The 19,708-nt window shown below is 47.5% G+C and overlaps 6 protein-coding genes across 6 annotated transcripts; 5 read left to right on the forward strand and 1 right to left on the reverse strand.

Moving 5' to 3' along the window:
• Positions 1–634: 634 nt before the first annotated feature.
• Positions 635–5,288, forward strand: N7447_004592 (putative ABC multidrug transporter; the record flags this gene model as incomplete). Its single annotated transcript, XM_057228867.1, has 7 exons — positions 635–1,074; positions 1,133–2,459; positions 2,509–3,325; positions 3,377–3,855; positions 3,903–4,678; positions 4,749–5,091; positions 5,145–5,288. The coding sequence occupies 7 exons, from the start codon at positions 635–637 to the stop codon at positions 5,286–5,288; spliced, it is 4,326 nt and encodes a 1,441-aa protein (XP_057088208.1).
• A 971-nt stretch (positions 5,289–6,259) lies between these two features.
• On the forward strand, positions 6,260–7,567 carry N7447_004593 (GAG-pre-integrase domain-containing protein; the record flags this gene model as incomplete). The annotated part of the gene is made up of 1 exon (XM_057228868.1): positions 6,260–7,567. One exon carries the CDS (start codon positions 6,260–6,262, stop codon positions 7,565–7,567), a length of 1,308 nt encoding a protein of 435 aa, XP_057088209.1.
• A 712-nt stretch (positions 7,568–8,279) lies between these two features.
• N7447_004594 (uncharacterized protein) lies at positions 8,280–10,850 on the forward strand (the record flags this gene model as incomplete). The annotated part of the gene is made up of 3 exons (XM_057228869.1): positions 8,280–8,879; positions 8,931–10,697; positions 10,749–10,850. The coding sequence occupies 3 exons, from the start codon at positions 8,280–8,282 to the stop codon at positions 10,848–10,850; spliced, it is 2,469 nt and encodes an 822-aa protein (XP_057088210.1).
• A 185-nt stretch (positions 10,851–11,035) lies between these two features.
• N7447_004595 (Pyridoxal phosphate-dependent transferase major region subdomain 1) lies at positions 11,036–12,739 on the reverse strand (the record flags this gene model as incomplete). Its single annotated transcript, XM_057228870.1, has 5 exons — positions 11,036–11,138; positions 11,196–11,734; positions 11,793–12,419; positions 12,470–12,497; positions 12,555–12,739. The coding sequence occupies 5 exons, from the start codon at positions 12,737–12,739 to the stop codon at positions 11,036–11,038; spliced, it is 1,482 nt and encodes a 493-aa protein (XP_057088211.1).
• Positions 12,740–13,843: 1,104 nt separating this feature from the next.
• N7447_004596 (putative plasma membrane antiporter) lies at positions 13,844–15,947 on the forward strand (the record flags this gene model as incomplete). Its single annotated transcript, XM_057228871.1, has 8 exons — positions 13,844–13,898; positions 14,082–14,170; positions 14,220–14,393; positions 14,447–14,853; positions 14,903–14,951; positions 15,001–15,367; positions 15,416–15,517; positions 15,571–15,947. 8 exons carry the CDS (start codon positions 13,844–13,846, stop codon positions 15,945–15,947), a joined length of 1,620 nt encoding a protein of 539 aa, XP_057088212.1.
• Positions 15,948–17,621: 1,674 nt separating this feature from the next.
• Positions 17,622–19,142, forward strand: pgxB (uncharacterized protein; the record flags this gene model as incomplete). The annotated part of the gene is made up of 5 exons (XM_057228872.1): positions 17,622–17,963; positions 18,013–18,180; positions 18,231–18,404; positions 18,456–18,701; positions 18,759–19,142. 5 exons carry the CDS (start codon positions 17,622–17,624, stop codon positions 19,140–19,142), a joined length of 1,314 nt encoding a protein of 437 aa, XP_057088213.1.
• Between the last annotated feature and the right edge of the window lie 566 nt (positions 19,143–19,708).

Raw genomic sequence — 19,708 nt, forward strand, 5'->3', positions numbered from 1 at the left:
GCAGTAATGCATACAATGTGAACTAATAACTATTGCCACGTGAGAAAATCTCCGAAAGTGCGGGGGACAATGGAGTCGTGGCAATGCATGTCTTGGACCTCGTATGATAGATGTGATTTGAATGTACATAGTCCAAAGCCCTAAACGTTTCTGTAGAGATAACCTGTATAGGGATTGCAGGCTATAATATAGCAACTATATTATAAAATAGGGTTAACGAGTTAGCCGTCGAAATGGATATTTCCATGGTTCTATGATCGCTCTAAAATGGTTCGGTGGATCCCCTTCTCGGCTTGGCTGCCTTTTTCTGCAAAACAATCGCGCGGTGGCCGCGGATACCGAATCCTTTTATTTTTCATATTCGGAAAGTTGATAGAGATCAGCCAAAAATGGTGAAAAGACTGAGAAAGAAACTTTCTTCGTATCCACTTGCCGCCTGTCATTGGTATGATATAATTCGAGATCCTCCAGGGCTCGGGACCCAATATCTTGCTGATTCTGTTCTTCATAGCCTTGGCTTCCTGTTCAAGGGTATATATCTATTCTTTCTTATTCTTCTTATAAACCAAGACACCAATTTCTTATATAATTCGATGAGTCCCGGATTTCTTTGCTTCTAAATAGGTCGGAGAGTATGCCCGCTCCTCTTCACCCCCACCTGAAGCATAGTTCTTCCTTTGCTACAGAAAAATACAACAATGATTCTCCTAGAGTGCAGGTCTCACATGAAGATGAGAATATCCTCGCCGATATCCATCACACATTAACCTCCCAAACTCACCCGGATCCCAAGTATCCGGAACCACATTCCTCCTTCGACAAGTTCCTAGAGGAACAAGCCCAGGGCAAGAAACCAGCCAATCTTGGCGTCTGTTTCCAATCCCTCTCAACGTGGGGCGATGGGGACTCCCACGCGGATGTAAAGACCCTCGGCACCGCCCTGTGGCGTACCCTCACCCTACAGGATATCTACGAGTGGACGATCCAGCCATGGATCGCAAAGAAGAAGCCCGAACATGGGCGTCCGCTGATCAGGGACTTTTCCGGCGTTGTGCAGAGCGGGGAGATCATGCTGTAAGCAGGAACCCAACACGGACCAATCCTTACCGAATTTAGCCTAATCGAAATATAGTATTCTGGGCCGTCCTGGTGCCGGCTGCTCGACCTTTCTCCGAACTATCGCGGGCGACCACTCTTCTTTTCTGGGGGTCACGGGCTCAATCGATTACTCTGGTCTCAGCCCGGATGAAGTCAGGAAGCACTACCGTGGTGCCGTAGCGTATGTCCCCGAGGACGATGTGCATTTCCCAACTTTGACCGTGCGTCAAACTCTCGAGTTTGCCCTGCAGAGTAAGACCCCCAAGCGTTACCGGGAGAGAATTCCCCGGTATCTGGAGATCTATGGGCGGGTTTTTGGTATGTCGCATACCATGAACACGTTGGTGGGAAATGAGTATATTCGCGGTGTCTCTGGAGGAGAGCGCAAACGTATCTCCATCATTGAATCTCTCGCTACCGATTCGTCAGTAGCATGCTGGGATAATTCCACGAGAGGACTGGATGCATCCTCTGCACTTGACTATGCACGCAGTCTGCGTATCATGACCGATACATGTGGCAAAGCAACCTTGCTCACCTTGTACCAGGCCTCAGATGCTATCTACGAGCTGGTGGATAAGGTGCTACTCATTGATGAGGGCCGCATGCTATACCAAGGGCCTGCCCATGAGGCAAAGGGCTACTTTGAAGATCTGGGCTACGAGTGCGCTGATATGCAGACGACGTCGGACTTCCTGACTAGCATCACCCTGCCTGAAAGACGGCGGTTCCGTGCCGGATGGGAACACCGCGCGCCCAAGGGCCCCATTGAACTTGAAGCTGCTTTCCGCCAGAGTGCTGCGTTCGCGAACATCGAGACGGCTGTCGAAACCTACGAAGACCAGAGGCTCACCGGTAGGTCTTCCAGTGCGTATTCGGCAGGTGTAGAGTGCGACAGCGTGGAGATATTCAAGAAGACTGTACAGAGTGACAAGTCGCGCTTCGTCTCGTCCAAGTCACCATATACGATCTCGCTCTTCCGACAGGTTGTTCTCTGCGCGAAGCGTCAGATGTGGCAGCTGAAAGGTCACATGGGCCCACTGTATATCAAGTTGATTTCTTGCGTGGTGTATGGGCTGCTGATTGGATCGATGTTCTACGATCAGCCCCAGACCACCGAGGGGTTGTACTCCCGTGGAGGTGTGCTTTTTTACTCTTCCATTCTGCTTGCCTGGCTGCAGATGTCGGAATTGGAAGACGCTATGCAGGGTCGTGATATTCTGAGCCGACAGAAGAAATTCGCTTTTGTGAGGCCCAGCGCCGTTTGTTTAGCCCGGGTGATCTCAGATATGCTGGTCACTACCCTTTTCACATTCTTTTATTTGATTGTCATGTACTTCCTGTCTGGTCTAAGGTCTGATGTGAGTAATTTCGGACTCTTGATGCAAATAGAGATGCTAACTCTCCTAGGCTGGTTCTTTTTTCATCGATTTCCTCTTTATTTACACGTGTACGGTCTGCCTCACGGCACAATTCCGTGTGTTCGCCGCCCTATCGCCGAACTTTGAAGTTGCCCTCCGCTACTGCGGAGTTTCTGTTCTGTTTTGTGTCGTCTTCGGTGGCTACGTTCTCTCCGTCGACAAGATGATTCAAGATGTTCCATGGGTTGGATGGCTTGCATATACAACTCCTGCTTTGTATACATACGAAGCAGTCATGGCGGCCGAATTCCACAACATTAACTTCACCTGCGCGGCCGCGTCCATTATCCCGTCCGGCTCGGAATATACGGATCTCGCATACCAGACCTGTGCTTATGCTGGAAGTCAGATCGGCAGCACTGTTGTAAACGGCGATGACTACCTGGCGGTGAAGTTTGGATTTTACTACAGCAACATCTGGCGTAATTTTGGGATTCTGTGTCTCTTCACCGTTACCTTTATTGGCATAACCTGCTGGTTGAGCGAAGTTCTTGAGTGGGAGCTGGACAGTGCTGGTCCTATCCAGTACAAGGGCTCGTGGAATATGTTCAAGCGGAAGAATAATGTCCAGTCTGATGAAGAGAAATCGCCGGTCTCGGTTGTTTCTGCTGCCCCCCCCGTTGGCCATGAAACAAGGCCCGATCAGACACTGACAGCTACCGAGTCTACCTTTTCCTGGTCTGACTTGGAGCTCAATGTGCAGATTGGCAAGGAGACCAGGAAGATTTTGAATGGCGTTTGCGGATACTGCAAGCCAGGATCTTTGACTGCCCTCGTTGGTGCCTCGGGTGCAGGCAAGTCTACATGTAAGATCCCCAATGAAATAAATTCACCGCTTGATTTCTGACAATTTTTAGTGTTGACTGCACTCACCCAAAGAGAGAGCCCCGGGACCTTATCTGGATCTCTTTTCGTGGACAACCGGTCAATTGACCAGTCCTTCAACCGACAGATCGGATATTGCCAGCAAATGGACATCCACGACGAAAGCAGCACAATCAAAGAAGCATTCGAGTTCTCTGCACTGCTCCGACAAAGTCACGAAGTCCCAACGGCGGAAAAGCTGGCATATGTGGAAACTGTGATTCACACATTGGAGCTGGTTGAACTGCAAGATGCGGTGATCGGTTCTTTGGACATCGAGAAGAAAAAGCGTGTTACTATTGGAGTGGAGCTGTGTGCTCGACCAAATCTGCTCCTTTTCCTGGATGAACCGACAAGTGGACTCGACAGCCAGGGTGCAACTAGTATCGTCGCTCTGCTGCGACGTCTCGCCAACCAGGGCATGGCTGTTCTCTGCACCATCCACCAAGCTAACCAACAACAATTCGAAGAGGTAAGTACCAACAATCCTGATCACGAGTCAATATTAACAAGACCCAGTTCGACCGCGTCCTAGCACTGAGTCCTGGCGGAAGCACATACTACTTCGGCCCAGTCGGCAAATCCGGCCACGCAATCTTCGAGTATTTCGCCAGACACGGTAACATCCCAGAAAAGGTCACCAACGCAGCCGACTTTCTCATCGAAGTAGTCGTCGGCGGCATGAAAGCCTCAGGAAACCAAACAGACTGGTCAGCCGTCTGGCGCAACTCAGAAGAATGCGCCGAGAGCATGAAGGAAATTGCCTCAATCCGCTCCGACGAGAATACCCGCTCCCCTTCCCTGCCTCCAGCCCTCCCTCCTCTCAGCCAGCAGATTAAACTCCTCACACAACGGACCTGTCGCCAGTTTTGGCGCACCGCTGAGTACCCGTACTCGCGTCTTTACTCTTCCTTCCTCCACGCTCTGATCAACGGCCTCACCTACCTCCAGGTCGGAAACAGTACCACGGATCTCCAGTCGAAGGCTTTCTCCTGTTTCCTTGTTCTGATGCTTGTCCCCGAGCTTATCAACGCTATATCCATGCGCTTCATCCTGAACCGCGACATCTGGTTAGCCAGAGAAGGCCCGAGTGGTGTATACGGCTGGGTAGCATTCTGCACAGCCCAGATCATCTCTGAGATCCCTTATTCCGTCATCGGCAGCGTGGTCTTCTTCGTCCTATACTATTTCATGGTGGGACTACCACTCGGCTTTGCAGCGGGATACTGTTTCCTGATGTTCTTCCTTTTCTTCCTATTCGCGACTTCATGGGGACAGTGGATTGCGGCTATGAGGTGAGTTTAATATAACCAAGCACCGATTCTTTCATGCAATGGTCAGCTAACATGTCCTGTCAATCTATAGTGCTGACTCAATGGTCGCCGCTACCCTCATGCCCTTCTTCATTATCATGTGTGAGCTCTTCAACGGCATCCTCCGTCCGCAATCCCAGATGCCTGTCTTCTGGAAGTATACAATGTACTATGTCGCGCCATTTACGTACTGGATAGGTGGAGTGCTCACTTCTGTCCTCCGTGGTACCGCTGTGGTTTGCTCCCAGACTGAATTGACCATCTTTGAGAGTCCGCCCAACACTACTTGCAGTGAGTACGCGGGCGCGTGGCTTGATGCGAAGGGTGTTGGGTATCTCTCGAACCCGGATGGGATGGGCAAGTGTGGATATTGTGAATATAGCTTTGGTGATGATGTAAGTTTGTTCCCTGGAACATGTTTTCTGGAACTGATGCTAATCTATGGTAGTACTTATCTGGAATTGGTCTTGATTCTTCGAAGATCTGGCCATATTTCGGCATCTTCCTTGCTTTCACCGTTACTAATTACTTGATGGTTTATTTGCTGGTTTACATGCGGTCTGTGATGAAGCCGCTTTGGCGATCGAAGTAGCTTTTTTTTGGCATTCTATTTATTTTTCGGATGTACATTCGGTATAGCGTTGCTTATATATCAAAAGTGAAGCTTGTCATTTGGCTGCTATGCAGTTTGACCTTGAGTTCTTCTAGAGAATAAGATATTAGGAATGAGCTGGAATATCCTTGATTTTACCTGTTTCATATGCAACTTGTCAAATATCGTTCCCTCTGATTTCATAGTTTCAATATTAGAGATATTGCGCTGAAATTCTTTGCTGGTTTTTACTCTCTGGAGGTATACCGAGCATACTAAAACGGAAAGGGAAGTGCCAAGAAATAGCCCCAGCCCCGTTAACCTGATATATCCTGTCGGAATAGTTACACCGGCATACCGGAGGATTTATTAATCCTAAATATGCAGTAATATTTCTTATATAATGAGGATAGTATAAATTGCCAATACAGAGAGTTGAATACCATTGATTGGACCCATACATTTTCACAATACAGATTACTCCGACAGTTATGAGCCCGGTTCGCACTGAATAAGACTACTATATCGGTACATAGTATCTAGCACGTTGCTAGAAGCTGTCTTATAAACCTCCCCGAAGCTATGGGTAAATGGGTTAGAAGCAGACAAATTAATGGGTGTAATGGAATTGGAATATTATTTGTTTGATCTAATCTATGTGACAAAAGTGACTTAATTTTATATGGGGTTTGCATACAAATTGTAGGTATCTGCAGTCTTGCTACTATTATATGGAGCGTTTGCTACGAAGGCGGTGTATAAATTTAGAAGGCGGTGTGGAGAGCGGTAGGCAGATCTAGGTGTTGAGGCAAAAGCGGTACCCAATTAGGAAATCGAGCATGAAATTACAGGCAGGGGGTGTGATCATCCAAAGGGGGGGCGAGTATCAATTTCCTGAATATATCCTCACCTATCTTGACCCAATACACCACCTCGCTCTGACCACATATCGTACACCGTATGATAGAATTATGTATCTGAAGTCTCGGTTCGCCCGGTCGACCGCGTACGAGGAGGAAATCCGAATGAACTGGAAGGTCTTTGCAATGCAGAAGCCGACGGGGGATATTGAGAAATGGCTCCAAAAGTGGAACTCGCTAAGGGAGCAAGCGATTAGCCTCGGTATCAATGATGGAGATGCTAATAGGGACTTCCTACACGCTGTGAAAGAAGTGCTGCCTATCTGGTGGCAGGGTAAATACCAGGAAATTGTGATGGAAAAGAAGCCGTATGACACCCGAGATCTCCTTGAATCGTTCCGCACAATAAATCGTGAGATAGGAGTACAAGTGGTATCATCAACCACTCCTCCAAAAGGCGCTTTCTCCACCTGGCAAGGGCACCAGGAAGCGAAGCCAGAAGCGAAGCAGGAGAACACACCAGTCGAAAAGAGGAAATGCCCCTGTGGTAATACTCATTCGAAGCATAAAGTTGCCACTTGCTGGCTTCTAAATGAAGCCATTCGGCCAGAAGGATACGTGCTGAATGAGAAGAAGCTAGAAAAGGCAAAGCAGAAGTTAGCGAAGGACCATGCTTGGAAGCAATGGGTGGATAAAGTGGTAGCTGAGGCCCAGCAAGCCCAGTTGAAACCAGTCGAGACCGCCAACCAAGTCAGATTTGCAACAACCAGTCGAAGCCTAAGCAAGCCTATACAAGTCAGTAGGCATGTGCTATCTGTGGCAAAAGCAGGCGAACTCTCTCTTCAAGATCGATGGATTCTTGACACCGGATCAAACGCGCACGTCTGTAATAATCGAGATCTATTTATCGACTTTAGGGCAGAGACGATGGACCTAACAACTGGGGATAGCACCACGCAAGTGCTAGGGAGAGGCAAGGTCCGCCTAATTGGAAGGCACCCGGTGAAAGGAAGGATGGAGATCACTTTAAGTGATGCTCTATATTCACCCAGCTTCCACACGAACCTTGTGTCGTATGCGATGTTAAAGAAGAAAGGCGGGATCTGGTGCGAACGTACGAACTGTATACGGGATCCAAATGACCGACCTGTCGTCTGCGTTAACCTATGGGATCAATTTAATCTCTGGATCTTTGATAAACCCGGAGAAAAGGAGCCTCCCCAGCAAGCCTATGTGACACTGAGAAAGTCAGTGAAGCTACAGGAATCGAAGGCCTCCTCCGAGATCTGGCATCGGCGCCTAGCTCACATTGAACCACGAACTATAGCAAAACTTGCTAGCATGGCGGAAGACGTCGTTCTCGACGATAAAGGAGAAAAGAAGCATGAGAACTTCGACTGCTCAAAATGGTGGATATAGGCTATCTTATAGTCTAGAAAGTGAAGGGTACAGCGATCTCAGTAGGCATACTGGGACCGCTAGGGGGGGGGGGTGTCGGAGTAGTTACACCGGCATACCGGAGGATTTATTAATCCTAAATATGCAGTAATATTTCTTATATAATGAGGATAGTATAAATTGCCAATACAGAGAGTTGAATACCATTGATTGGACCCATACATTTTCACCATACGGATTACTCCGACAAAACACAGGCCAACTACCACGTGATTCTCGAATTCTAAAGTAATTTGTGCCTTTTACCCGATTATTCTGATTTGTTTCAATGAAAACACCTGGGCATGCAGGTCTCAAGCCGAATGAGTCACATTGGCAAAGCTTGACTTAGTTATCAATCAGCTCTCGGAGATAACCTTTTCACATTACTAGAACGGGTATCTCCGAAACCGGACATACCGTTTCGAGTGAGCAGCTTCATCTGTGTCATCAATATAACTACGTCAAATAAGCCCTGTTACTTAAGCCCTGTTGTTGTTTCAAAGGCCATCTGTCACTCAACAATTGTCACACAGGACACATTTTCTCCGTAGAGACGTGGAATATCCAGGGAATCCGGAAAGACGCGCTCATCTCCGGCAAGGCACCGACATCTCACCCATGTCTAGCGCCGTCGCAACTTCCTGCGAAGGAAAATCAATCTGAAGTCAGAATCACTTGACAGCCCCTGAAAATGGAAAACCATCACGACCGCTTCTCTACAGAGCAGGAAGAGATTGAAGATCAATCTCGCGCTCCACAACGTCGCCGTCGGCCGCCCCTGTCCTGTACAGTCTGTCGCAAACGCAAATTAAAATGTGATCGCTCTCTGCCCTGCGGGCAATGTGTGCGCTCCAAAACAACAGCTCAATGCGTTTTTGTCGGAGCCCAGCCCGGTCTTGGATCGGAATCTCACCAACGCATGTCACCCCCGCAATTACCAAATGGTGGCGTGGAAGAGCAATCCGGCCGAAAAAGCGGGATGTTCGTCTTCGACTCGAAATTGGGACCGAATTTGACCTCAAATCGCGTATCGAAGCGTGGTCGTTCGGATGAGTTGCACGAGCTCCGGAGTCGGCTGCGAGTTTTGGAGAATTCGCTTGGCAAATCGTCCCATCTCCAGACGCCTGAGACCTCGATTTGTGATGTTTTCTCTGAAGTTGATACTACCAATAGTTGTGAGAATGTTGGCGTTGATGACCGCGTACGATTCTTGCCAGATTCGAGTTTCCGTGGGAAGAAGGTCAAGACTCGTTATTTCGGTCGCAGTCATTATACCACTACTGTTTCTTTTGTGAGTATCCTGAATTGTATTGTGTGGTGTAGATTTGCTGATTGGGCGTAGTTCCAAGATATTGGTACCTTTATACGCCGTGGTCGTTGCCGCGGAGAGGGAAAGGATAAAGAGTACTGTGATATGAAACAGTTCAAGACAGAACTTTGGTCGCGCGAGACAGAGGATCATCAGCGAAATTTCCGCGAGCAGGCTTTCAAGCTGAATGAAATGGTTCCACAGAGAAACGTGGCAGACCATCTGCTCCAGCTGTATCTTGACACTTTCGAGACGACATATCGAATCTTGCACACACCGACCTTCTTCAGACAATATGCTGATTATTGGGCCAACACCCAGCCAACCGATATGGCTTTTGTCGCTCAGTTACTCGCTGTGATGGCTGCTGGTAGTTGCTTCTATGTCCCACCCCCAGGCCAAGACGACCGTGACACATTCCAGAAACCGGCCATGAAGTGGATTATGGCTGTCCAGTCATATATTTCGTGCACATTTGTGAGCCCGGATATTGACTTCCAAATGCTCCAGACCCAATCTCTTCTTCTGGTAGCGCGTCTCGGAGTCGCCAGTGACGGGGATGTTGCCTGGGCCTCCGCCGGGTCGCTGATTCGGTCTGCGACGACAATGGGTCTGCACCGCGATCCGACTCGCTTCCGCAAGGTTGGGCCATTCTACTCCGAGCTGCGCCGTCGCCTTTGGGCAACTATTGTCGAGCTGGACCTCAAGATCTCTCTCGACCGCGGCGTTCCGCCATCAGTTGACCTAGATGAATGCGACTGCAATCCACCGTCCAATTGGGACGACACAGAATTGACACAGGACATGCAGAATGACCCTGCTTCACTCAGTACTGCCCTTTATACCCAAAACTTCTACCAAACTCTTCTCACCAAGACATTATCACTACGTTATCGAATCGCCAAGAAAATCAATAGCCTTCGATTTAATCTATCTTACGACGACGCCCTGAGAATGGGCGATGAACTCTCTCGCTCCATGCAACATGCGTCCTCCTTATTTGAGGACAATGCCCTGAGTATCGGCCCGGGAGAATCAGGCCGTCACCGTTTTGCCCAATCCCTATATCTCTTCATAATGCGCAAATTCCTCCTCGCCCTCCATCGTCCCTTCTCACTCAGTGTTGTCCGCCTACCCAAATGCTCCTACTCCCGCAAAGTTTGTCTCGAAGAATCCCTTGGAATTCTCTCCCAGATGGAACTTCCTCTCTCGAAAGAGGACATCCTCTACCCGAACATCACCCAGTTAGGCAGCGGTATGTTCCGCGATGAAACCTTCCATGCCGCAATCACCGCCTGCGTGGAGCTCTCCCTCCAAGCCAATGAAATGAGTACGTCTGCTACCTCTGGGATGGATGGCGTCAACTCGAGCGTGCTCATGAGCATGATCCAGTCCCAGCAAGGCGTGATGTTGCAGGCCGTCGAGCGTACCGCTGATAATTTCGGAAGACGCATTGACCCTGGTGGGAAGGGGTGCAAGCCTTTCTTCTTTCTGAATATTATCCTCGCTTCGGTCAAATCCCGCATCAAGGGTGAAGATCCTTTGCGTAATGTTGATACGGCCTCGAAGAGATCCGTTCGCATTTGCAGGGCGATTCTGAATGGGCTTACATACCAGGAGGCGAAGATTAGCGTTGATAATGGCCCCGTTCAGGTTGGTATCCCCGTTTACAGCTGTGTGGCTACCATATCTAACGTTCCTGTTCAGCCTTCCATTCCTTCTGGGACAACCCCGGCCTCTGCTACACCGAGTGATATTGATCCTGCATCGCTTCTGTCGATTGACTTTAGTAATTTGACGGTAAGTTATAATTCGCCGGGTGATGTTTGGGGCTATGCTGACCTTTTACAGCCAATGGATCTAGGTGGCTGGTTTGATGGATTGGATTACACGGGGCCAGAGTTGTGGGATTGGGATACCGACTTGTCTGCCAATCTTCCGACATTCCCATGAATTATGTAACGATTCCTCAACACTAATGACAACCCTTGATGCCCTGTGATATCTCTATTCAATGTCCTTCTCACACTCCACTCTCATGACCAAATAGATATTCTTACACACTTAATTTAGAAACAGGAGTAATCATTTGCAACCTATATCACTCTATAGAACAAGCCATCCAAACCCTCAAACTCTCAAATCATCTCTATCTCTTTCCCGATTTCCCGATTGATAACCCGCGAACAAGTCCGATCAACAAAACTCTTTCTCGAAATCTTGACATAACTCTGAACCAACCTACCCAAAAACAAAAATTAGCAAAATACATTTATAGACTAAAAGAAGTGTACTCACGCTTGATACCGTTGAATATTCCGAATCTCCATACCTGCCAAATCCCCCAATGCATCCTGCAAATCGCGCACCAGACTTATACAACGTCCCATACTGAAATCCGTCCTGACAACAGCCCGCATCATGCCCATGGTCTCACAATCAGCAGCCATGGTGTAAGCAGGCACAATCCATCCTTTTTCGCGCAGTTTCCGGGCCAGCGCCCATTCATCGAAGAAGACGTTTTGCGTGGCACTCAACCTGAACGCAACAACTGGTAGGCCCCGCCCACCCCCTTCACTCATGATGATGAAGCCCATTTCTTGCAGTTGGCTGGTCAGGTAGTCGGCTGTTTTCGTGAGGTTCATCATGATGTTTGTGTACCCACTTCGGCCCAGTCGTATTAGTTGGTAGTACTGGGCTATGATGTGCGATGCTGGTTTGGAGAAGTTCATAGTGAAGTTGAGTTGCTCGGCGCCTAGATAGTCGATGTTGAAGACGAGCTCTTCGGGGAGGTACTCTGGTGATCGCCAGAGGGCCCAGCCGATGCCGGGGTAGACCTGTGGGTATTAGAATATTGAGCTGTATTGGACTTGGGTGGTGAATGAATGTACTTACCAGTCCGTATTTATGCCCAGAGACATTGATCGAGACGACATTGGGTAGTTTGAAATCCCACACTAGATCCGGGTTCACGAATGGAGCCACGAATCCCCCGCTGGCGGCATCTACGTGGATGGGTGTATTCAAACCTTTCTCGATGAGAAGCTCACTGATGGCTTGTACATCTTCGTACTGGCCCGTGTATGTCGTACCAAGAATCGCGCAGATTCCGATGGTGTTCTCGTCGACCATGTCGACGGCTTGAACTGGGTCAATCACGTATCGTGTCTCGGTACATGGGACTAGCTTCTCGGCGATCTCAAAGTATCTGGCTGCCTTTTCCCAGCAGACCTGTACTCCGCTACTCATGACGATGTTTGGATTGGAGACATCTTTCCCTTGGGCTTTGCGGTTGATTTGCCAGCGCTTCTTCATTGCTAGAGTTGCGATCATGATAGCTTCCGAAGACCCAATACATGATGTGCCAAAGGCGGTTGGATGTCCGTCAGCAACTGGAGAGTGGAATAGGTCGGCGAGGATGTTTAGACAGCGGTGCTCGATTTCGACGGATTTGGGGTATTCTTCGTGGTCGATGATGTTCTTGTTTGATGATTCGGCGAGTAGTTTGAGGGCTTCGTCTTCCTGTTGTCTTGTTAGCGTCGGTCAATGATAAGGCGAAAACTTTGAAATACCATGTACGTGGTCACAAAACTGGCGAGACTATATTGAACAGCATACGTCAGTTTAGCTTTTTGAATACTTAACAAGTATGCTTACTTCAATATTGGCTGGCCATCCAGGGCCAAGTCATCTTTGATTAGCTGGTAAGCTACCTCTTTTGGCATCTCACCGTCCGGTAGTTGATGCGATGGCATAGGCATGGCAGCGAATCTGGAGCCATAGACATAAGTGCAGTCGTTCTGCTCAGAAAGCTGCCCGGATAATTCCTCTATAGAACCCATTATGCAATGAAAATATGTAGATTCAAATTGAGATTCAAATTGGAATACTGCTAAACTAGCAAGACTGTCTTGAATTTATATTCTTTCTCACAAGTTGATTGTTCAAAAATCTCTCATAGCTAAATCGTGTGATAGAGTTCTGCGGCATTTATTTACACAGGAGACATCATGATCAGCGCTATGATAAAAAGGGGGCTTTCACGCCGTTTCACGTTGGGTAAGTTGGGCATTGCGTTCTTTTCTCTAGTTTAAGGTATATAGATGACAACGTGATGGACATCACAGCACCTATCTGATGCTACATGTTGTACATGATACTATTTATCGTTGGTTATCAAGGGAATCTAAATGCTCCACTATAGACAAGCCAAGACCTTCTAGAAAACATTAGTATAGTCCTATTACAACAGTTTTGAACTCCTTACAAACTGGTGGAATTGGGGATGCCCCCTTGCTATTCCTTGTTTTAAATTGGAACATTCTGGCCCTGGGTTGTAGGGTCAATGCGTTATACGGAGTACCCCGTGCTTCGTATAGAGAATGCGAATACCATGCAATTTACTCTGCTTTGCCACATTGATAAAGGCGAGCAGGTTTCCCTTCGGCCCCTGAATCGGAGATATTCCCCTCCCTTCTCGGGTGCATCCGGTCCGAAGGCCGAGATTGGTGGCGCAGCACATATTGAATGCTTCATTAGGCAGATATTGAATTGTGGCGAGGCCATAGGGCTCGGTCTATTTATATTCATCGTACTCCGTACTGCTGTCATTGGATATATACTCCGTAGAAGTCGCATATCCTACTAGTATCCCTTATTTTTTGTAACCTTTCTAAAATTGAAACTAATATTTATTTCACAGTTTGAGGTTCCTGAGCAAAAGTAATTGTCCTTGATATATGACACGTAACCAGAGCATATCCCTTGCTGAATTTATGCAAGTCGCGGATGAGGTCAACAAGATAACAGACATCGAATAGTAGACTTCGACACGAAGGGAGCATTCTTCAATGAAATTGTCGTACATTTGAGCGATTTGGATAGACCTGTATCACCATTTTGTGTTTTGTTCATAATAGCATCAGTTCTTCGCTTGCAAGAATAGGATGCTGCACCCAATTCTGGACCTTAGTATAGTCAATGTTGTCCTTTCCTTATCGGGTAAGACCTGCTTTCCCATGTCTAATATTTCCTCTGATTAATAGTTTTAGGAATATACGTTTTGGTTTTCGGGTTTATCGCTGTGAAAATCAAGCAGAGATGGTATCTCGGTGAAGCTTGTATGTCGTCCTTCAATCTCATGGAACATCGGTCGCTGATAATATTCAGTACCCTCTTTCATAGTCGGGGCAGTCATAGGGCCCTTTGGTGCGAAGTTGATTAATGTTAGCCAGTGGGAAGACAATGACAGCGACAGTGGTGATATCGCCTATGTAGGTTAGACTTTTCACCGCAAAGGAAAACATCATACTAATTGACCAGGGGCTAACTCGATTGGTTATTGGTATTGCGATGGTCAAAGTCGGCTATGAGCTACCAAAACGATATCTTCGGCTTCATCTGGTCGAACTCACCATTTGCCTACTGCCGCTGATGACGATCCAGTGGCTGACGACGTCGGCGTGTATCAAATTAATGATCCCTAATCTGTCGTTTGTGCGTTTATCTCTTCTGGGATTTGATACACAACCCCACTAACCTTCATGTAGTTGACTTCTCTCATCATCGGATCTTGTGTCATATGCATCGACCCGGTTCTCTCACAAGCTATCGCCAAGGGCCCTTTCGCTGATCAATATGTCCGACGACATCTTCGGGAATTTATTTCAGCCGAGGCAGGTGGGAATGACGGATTCGGATTTCCGTTCTTGCTCCTCTCTATTGCCATTCTTCGTTATGCCGATACCCCGGGCACGGAGACAGTAAAAGCTGGTCTTGGGAAACAGAGTCGAGATTGGATTGGCGAGCCGGATATCGGTCGATTGGGTGGAGATGTCGGTCGAGCTTTGGCACATTGGGCTGTTGAAGGAGTGCTGTACATGCTGGTCATGGGTGCTGGGTATGGTGTGCTGGTCGGGTTCCTAAGCCGGAAAGCCTTGAACTTGGCCTCAAAAAGGTATACATATATTCTATCGGTTTAGCACATCGGCTAATGATATATGTAGGCGTTGGATTGACAAGGAGAGTTTCTTCTCATATCCTGTCGCGATGGGTGTAAGTCGTTCTTGAGAAACAGTAGAGTATATGCTAAGATGACTTGCAGTTGTTTATCGTCGGTACCTGCGGTTGCTTTGGCTCCGATGAAACTCTCGCCTGTTTTGTTGCCGGCTGTGCATTGAACTGGGATGGGTCTTACCACTTCGAAGTCGAAGAGAGACATGACTCCTTCAATTCCACGATCGAAAACATCTTGAATATTGGAACCTTCTTGTTTCTCGGTGCTATCATGCCTTGGAATCAACTTAGCATGCCTAGTCAGAACGGAATCACTATCGCTCGACTAGTCGGGCTCGGATTTTTGATTCTGATATTCCGTCGGATCCCGGCGATCATGATGGGATATCGATTCATGCCCAAGGTTTGTGAAAATTGGAAAGAGGCCTTGTTCATGGGGTACTTTGCCCCAATTGGTACGTCATCCAGATAATGTGTTAAAGTGCCGTGCTTACCGGGTTTAGGAGTTGGCGCTATCTCGTATGTAGAATATGCGAGACGATTGTTACCAGATCCTGGAGAGAGCGATACAGAGATCAACAACTTGACTGCAGCTATGATTCCGGGTACGATATTCTTCTATTAAATGATAATAATATATGCTGACCATGGATTTTAGTGGTATATTGGCTTGTTTTCTTTTCCATCGTCATCCACAGTCTGTCTATACCAGTCCTGAACGGTCTCTATAAGTGGTTCAAGGTCCCTACTATCCGAGACCATCCGGTAGAAATCATTCTTCTGTCCGAAAGTGAGCCTGTTCCTAACAACAGCGTGGTGGATCGCCGCGGCCACTCTGTTATACTAAACAACCGGTTTTCCCGTGCCTCGAACCGGCGCCCCCATTCTGATTGTGATCCACACCGCGAGGGAACAGCCACGACGGTGTTACGTCGCAGTGGGGAAACTAGCTATAGGAGCTCATTGGAAAGGGTATTGACGAAAGGTTCTGCGCACGAACTGGAGCAGACTATACCTGCCAGAAATGTAGTCTAAATGGCCGATAATGGGATTTTTATATCAAGTGAAAATCAACGTCCTTTGATATCCTCATTCAAATTCCAGGGTTCCTATAAAATAGGGAAGGTGGGAAACTATTTAGATGTATAGAAGCCACATATTACAAAATGTACTGCAATGGATAACTAGCATGTTTGATAGTAACTGTAGCCTTGCACATCAAGCAGTACCACTCTTATAGATAGCTCCATGTAGATATCTGTTGAAATCCAACCTTCCCTTCTCGCCTCTTTCCTTCATCATTTTTCATTCCCGATAGCCTAGAAGTGTTCTGAAAGGTATTTTTCTATCGAGGAAGTAAGATAAATCTTTATCCATAGGCTACGAAAGCTGGTATATTATATAAACCATGCCATAATTGTCCGCCCGAGTCCCTAAGCGCGTTGCGCTCAATCTCAACCATTTCGAGATGTGCTAAAAACCGCCCATACGACTATGATGTTAACCTAGTGTCGTTTCTACTCTTGTATATACTATTCGAAAACTTATTAGTTGAATGCACTCTTTTAGTTCAAAGAACTGGCTGGTCACACTCATCAAAACATGTGGTGAGTGTTAAACCTTGGGCTCTTAGCCCTACTCATCATGAGAAACTACTACTATTACTGGTTCTGAGCTTTACCTAGAAGGAAGATGGCCTGAGCCATATCGACGTTCTCTTGAATCGGCCTCACTATATCCTCAACGACTCTAGCTGGGCCAAGCATATTAGCGACTGACAGATCCTAACCCCCCGAGATCATAGTAGCTGTCAAAGAGAAGTTATCACCGCACAATCTTTGTTTCTTTTTTTCCTTTTGCCAAAAGAAGATTTACGACGCTCAAAGTGTGCATACATGGAATACCAAGGCAATGGAGGTTGTTCCTTCTAACCCACCTAAGCGCGTATGGCTTTTGGAAAAAATTGGAGGTCACTCATGATTGGGCTTTGGAATGGTTCTGCTCTGGCGAAGGAGCAAGGGAATACTGCCTACTAAGGCCAGGCAGTGATCTTTGCTCGACTCCCCTCCCTGTGTGAGATGCTTGTCAAATGGAACCGCCTTGTCTCAAATCATCATCCTGAGTTCAGTGACTAGGCAGGAAGTACACTGGGAGTCTCCAATTCTCATAAACACAATATTCTAATATCAAAACACAGAATAAATGAGGTCTCGGACGTCTGGAAAAGAAAAACACACAATCATCATGGGATTGTTGCATGAGATTTCCTGATTGGTGGAAGAACCTCAACGCTTCAAGGGCATAGATTAACCACACGGGGGAATGAATCCCCGTCATAACAATGAATTACACAATTTCGATTAAGACCGTTTGGACAATATTACGCCTCTCGCTCAAGGATCTCCCAACAAAAGTCCCCCGCAAAGTCCTTGGCGAAATGCGGAGAAATGAATCCATTCACCTTGTCTATACACACCGGCTAACTCTACATTCTACAGGCCGTGCCGGCTACCCCAGTCTGTAATGTAATGGAATTTGTTTTAACAGGCGGAGAAATCTCTTTCCTCCCGTGCCGCTCCCCAGACATTGGTAATCTGGGGAAAGGGACGAGTCTCCATTTCTTAGAGCTGACATTCCGGGGTATTCTTATAAATGAACAGGAATGCCTGCTCTCTTCCATCAAGTATCAATTGATCTCACCTCGCTATAATGAAGTTCCTCGCTGTCGGTGCACTCCTGCTTAGCACAGTTAGTGCTCTTGCCACAGAGCATATTATCCAAGGCGCCCAGATCATCCCAGCCAGCGATAAGTCGGCATTGAAGAAGATCGGTGCTCATGGCCATCACAAGCACCACGACCGTCGGACTGTGACTATCCGGTCATCCAGGAGCGACACCGATGATGTTTCGGAAGATTTCCTTTGGGGTATCAAGGCTGCCAATCACGGTGGTAGACTTCTCTTGAAAAAGGGAAAGAAGTACGTCATTGGCAAGAAGCTTGATCTCAGCTTCTTGGATAATATCGAAGTGCAGCTTGAGGGTGAAATCAAGGTAAATAGCCCCCGATACTATGAGATTGAACTGCTCTAACAAGAAACAGTTCACCGATGATATCGACTACTGGCAAGCAAACCACTTCTACTACTCTTTCCAGAAATCTATCACTTTCTGGGTCTGGGGTGGTCAGGACATCAAGATCTTCGGAAAGGGTACTCTCAATGGTAATGGCCAGGAGTGGTACAATGCCTTTGCTGGCCGGGAAATTCTGGTGAGCATGATTCCAAAAGAGTTGGGAGTGATTGCTAATGGAGGATTCAGGACCCATCCAATGTTTTCTACCGTCCCATTCTATTTATGACTGACAACGCCACCCGTGTGTCTGTTGAGGGTATCACTCAACTCAACTCCCCCTGCTGGACCAACTTCTTTGTCCGTACCAAGGATGTCTCTTTCGACGATGTTTTCATCAACGCTTATTCCACCAACGCATCTGTAAGTCGTGTATCTGATACCATAACCGATCAAATCTAATCCCCTTGATAGGCTTTGCCCAAGAACACCGACGGATTTGACTCCTTGAACGTGGACGGTCTCAGTGTGACTAACACCCGTGTCGATATCGGCGATGACTGCTTCTCTCCCAAGCCCAACACCACCAACATTTTCGTGCAGAACCTGTGGTGCAACAACACCCATGGTGTCAGCATGGGAAGTATTGGACAGTACTCGGGAGTCGAGGACATCATTGAGAATGCCTGGATTGAGAACGTGACTCTGTTGAACGGTGAGGTAAGATAACTCCCGATACCCCCATCTTTGAGCGATTGATCCTAACCGGCATTATAGAATGGCGTCCGTCTTAAGGCCTGGGCTGGAGAGAACGTCGGCTTCGGTCGCATCAATAACATTACCTACAAGGATGTTCACATCGAAAACACCGACGCCCCTATTGTATTGGATCAGTGCTACTTCAACGTTGACGATGCCACGTGTGCCAAGTACCCGTCATCAGTCAACTTCACCAACGTTAACTTTGAGAACATCTATGGCACTTCGTCGGGCAAGAATGGTAAGGTGATCGGGGACTTGACCTGCTCGCCCAATGCTGTGTGCTCGGGTATTCAACTCTCTGAGATTGATATCACCAGCCCGGCGGGCGGTCCTCCCGTCATTACCTGCGATGGAATTTCTGGAGATATTGGCGTGGAATGCCAGTCGAGCTCGGCTTAACTGATAGTGTGAGAGAATAGTTTTGGAAATAGTCAAATAGTGATAAACCAAAAGTAATGGAAGAAAAATCCCATGTTTGATTAGGAAATGTAGTCCGAGACATGTATGCCCGAGGACACGGAGTGAGTAGTCATCTCCGAACCTCCCACCGGATAGCAACCATCTCTCCACAGGACTTGCCAGTGTTCTTCACAGCGAATTGATTTGAACCGGTCGCTTATTCTGCTTATTCTGCTTATTCTGCTTATTCTGCTAGTCTCGCAATCCTGCACAATGGGAATACGGAGATTTGACCCGGCACTTTCGGCCCCCCATCGCAGCCAAGCACCAAGCGAATGTGGATTGTCAAGGCTCCCCTCCATCTTGGCCTCCCAGCCAATGAAAATGAAAACAAGCATCGTCAACTCTTCCCCGAGAGAAAATAGATGTTGATATCCGACCGGCCCGACATCCCCTAAAAACAACAACGGAGAAGATTCAAAACCAAGCCGTCATCCTCGATGACATTTCATCATGGAACAGGGTCACCCTCAATACTGGCTTATTCTCTCTCCCCACACTCCCAC

This window comes from Penicillium robsamsonii, assembly GCF_028829455.1.
Source record: "Penicillium robsamsonii strain IBT 29466 chromosome Unknown utg000002l_segment0_segment0, whole genome shotgun sequence".
In the NCBI taxonomy this organism is placed as follows: Eukaryota; Fungi; Ascomycota; class Eurotiomycetes; order Eurotiales; family Aspergillaceae; genus Penicillium; species Penicillium robsamsonii.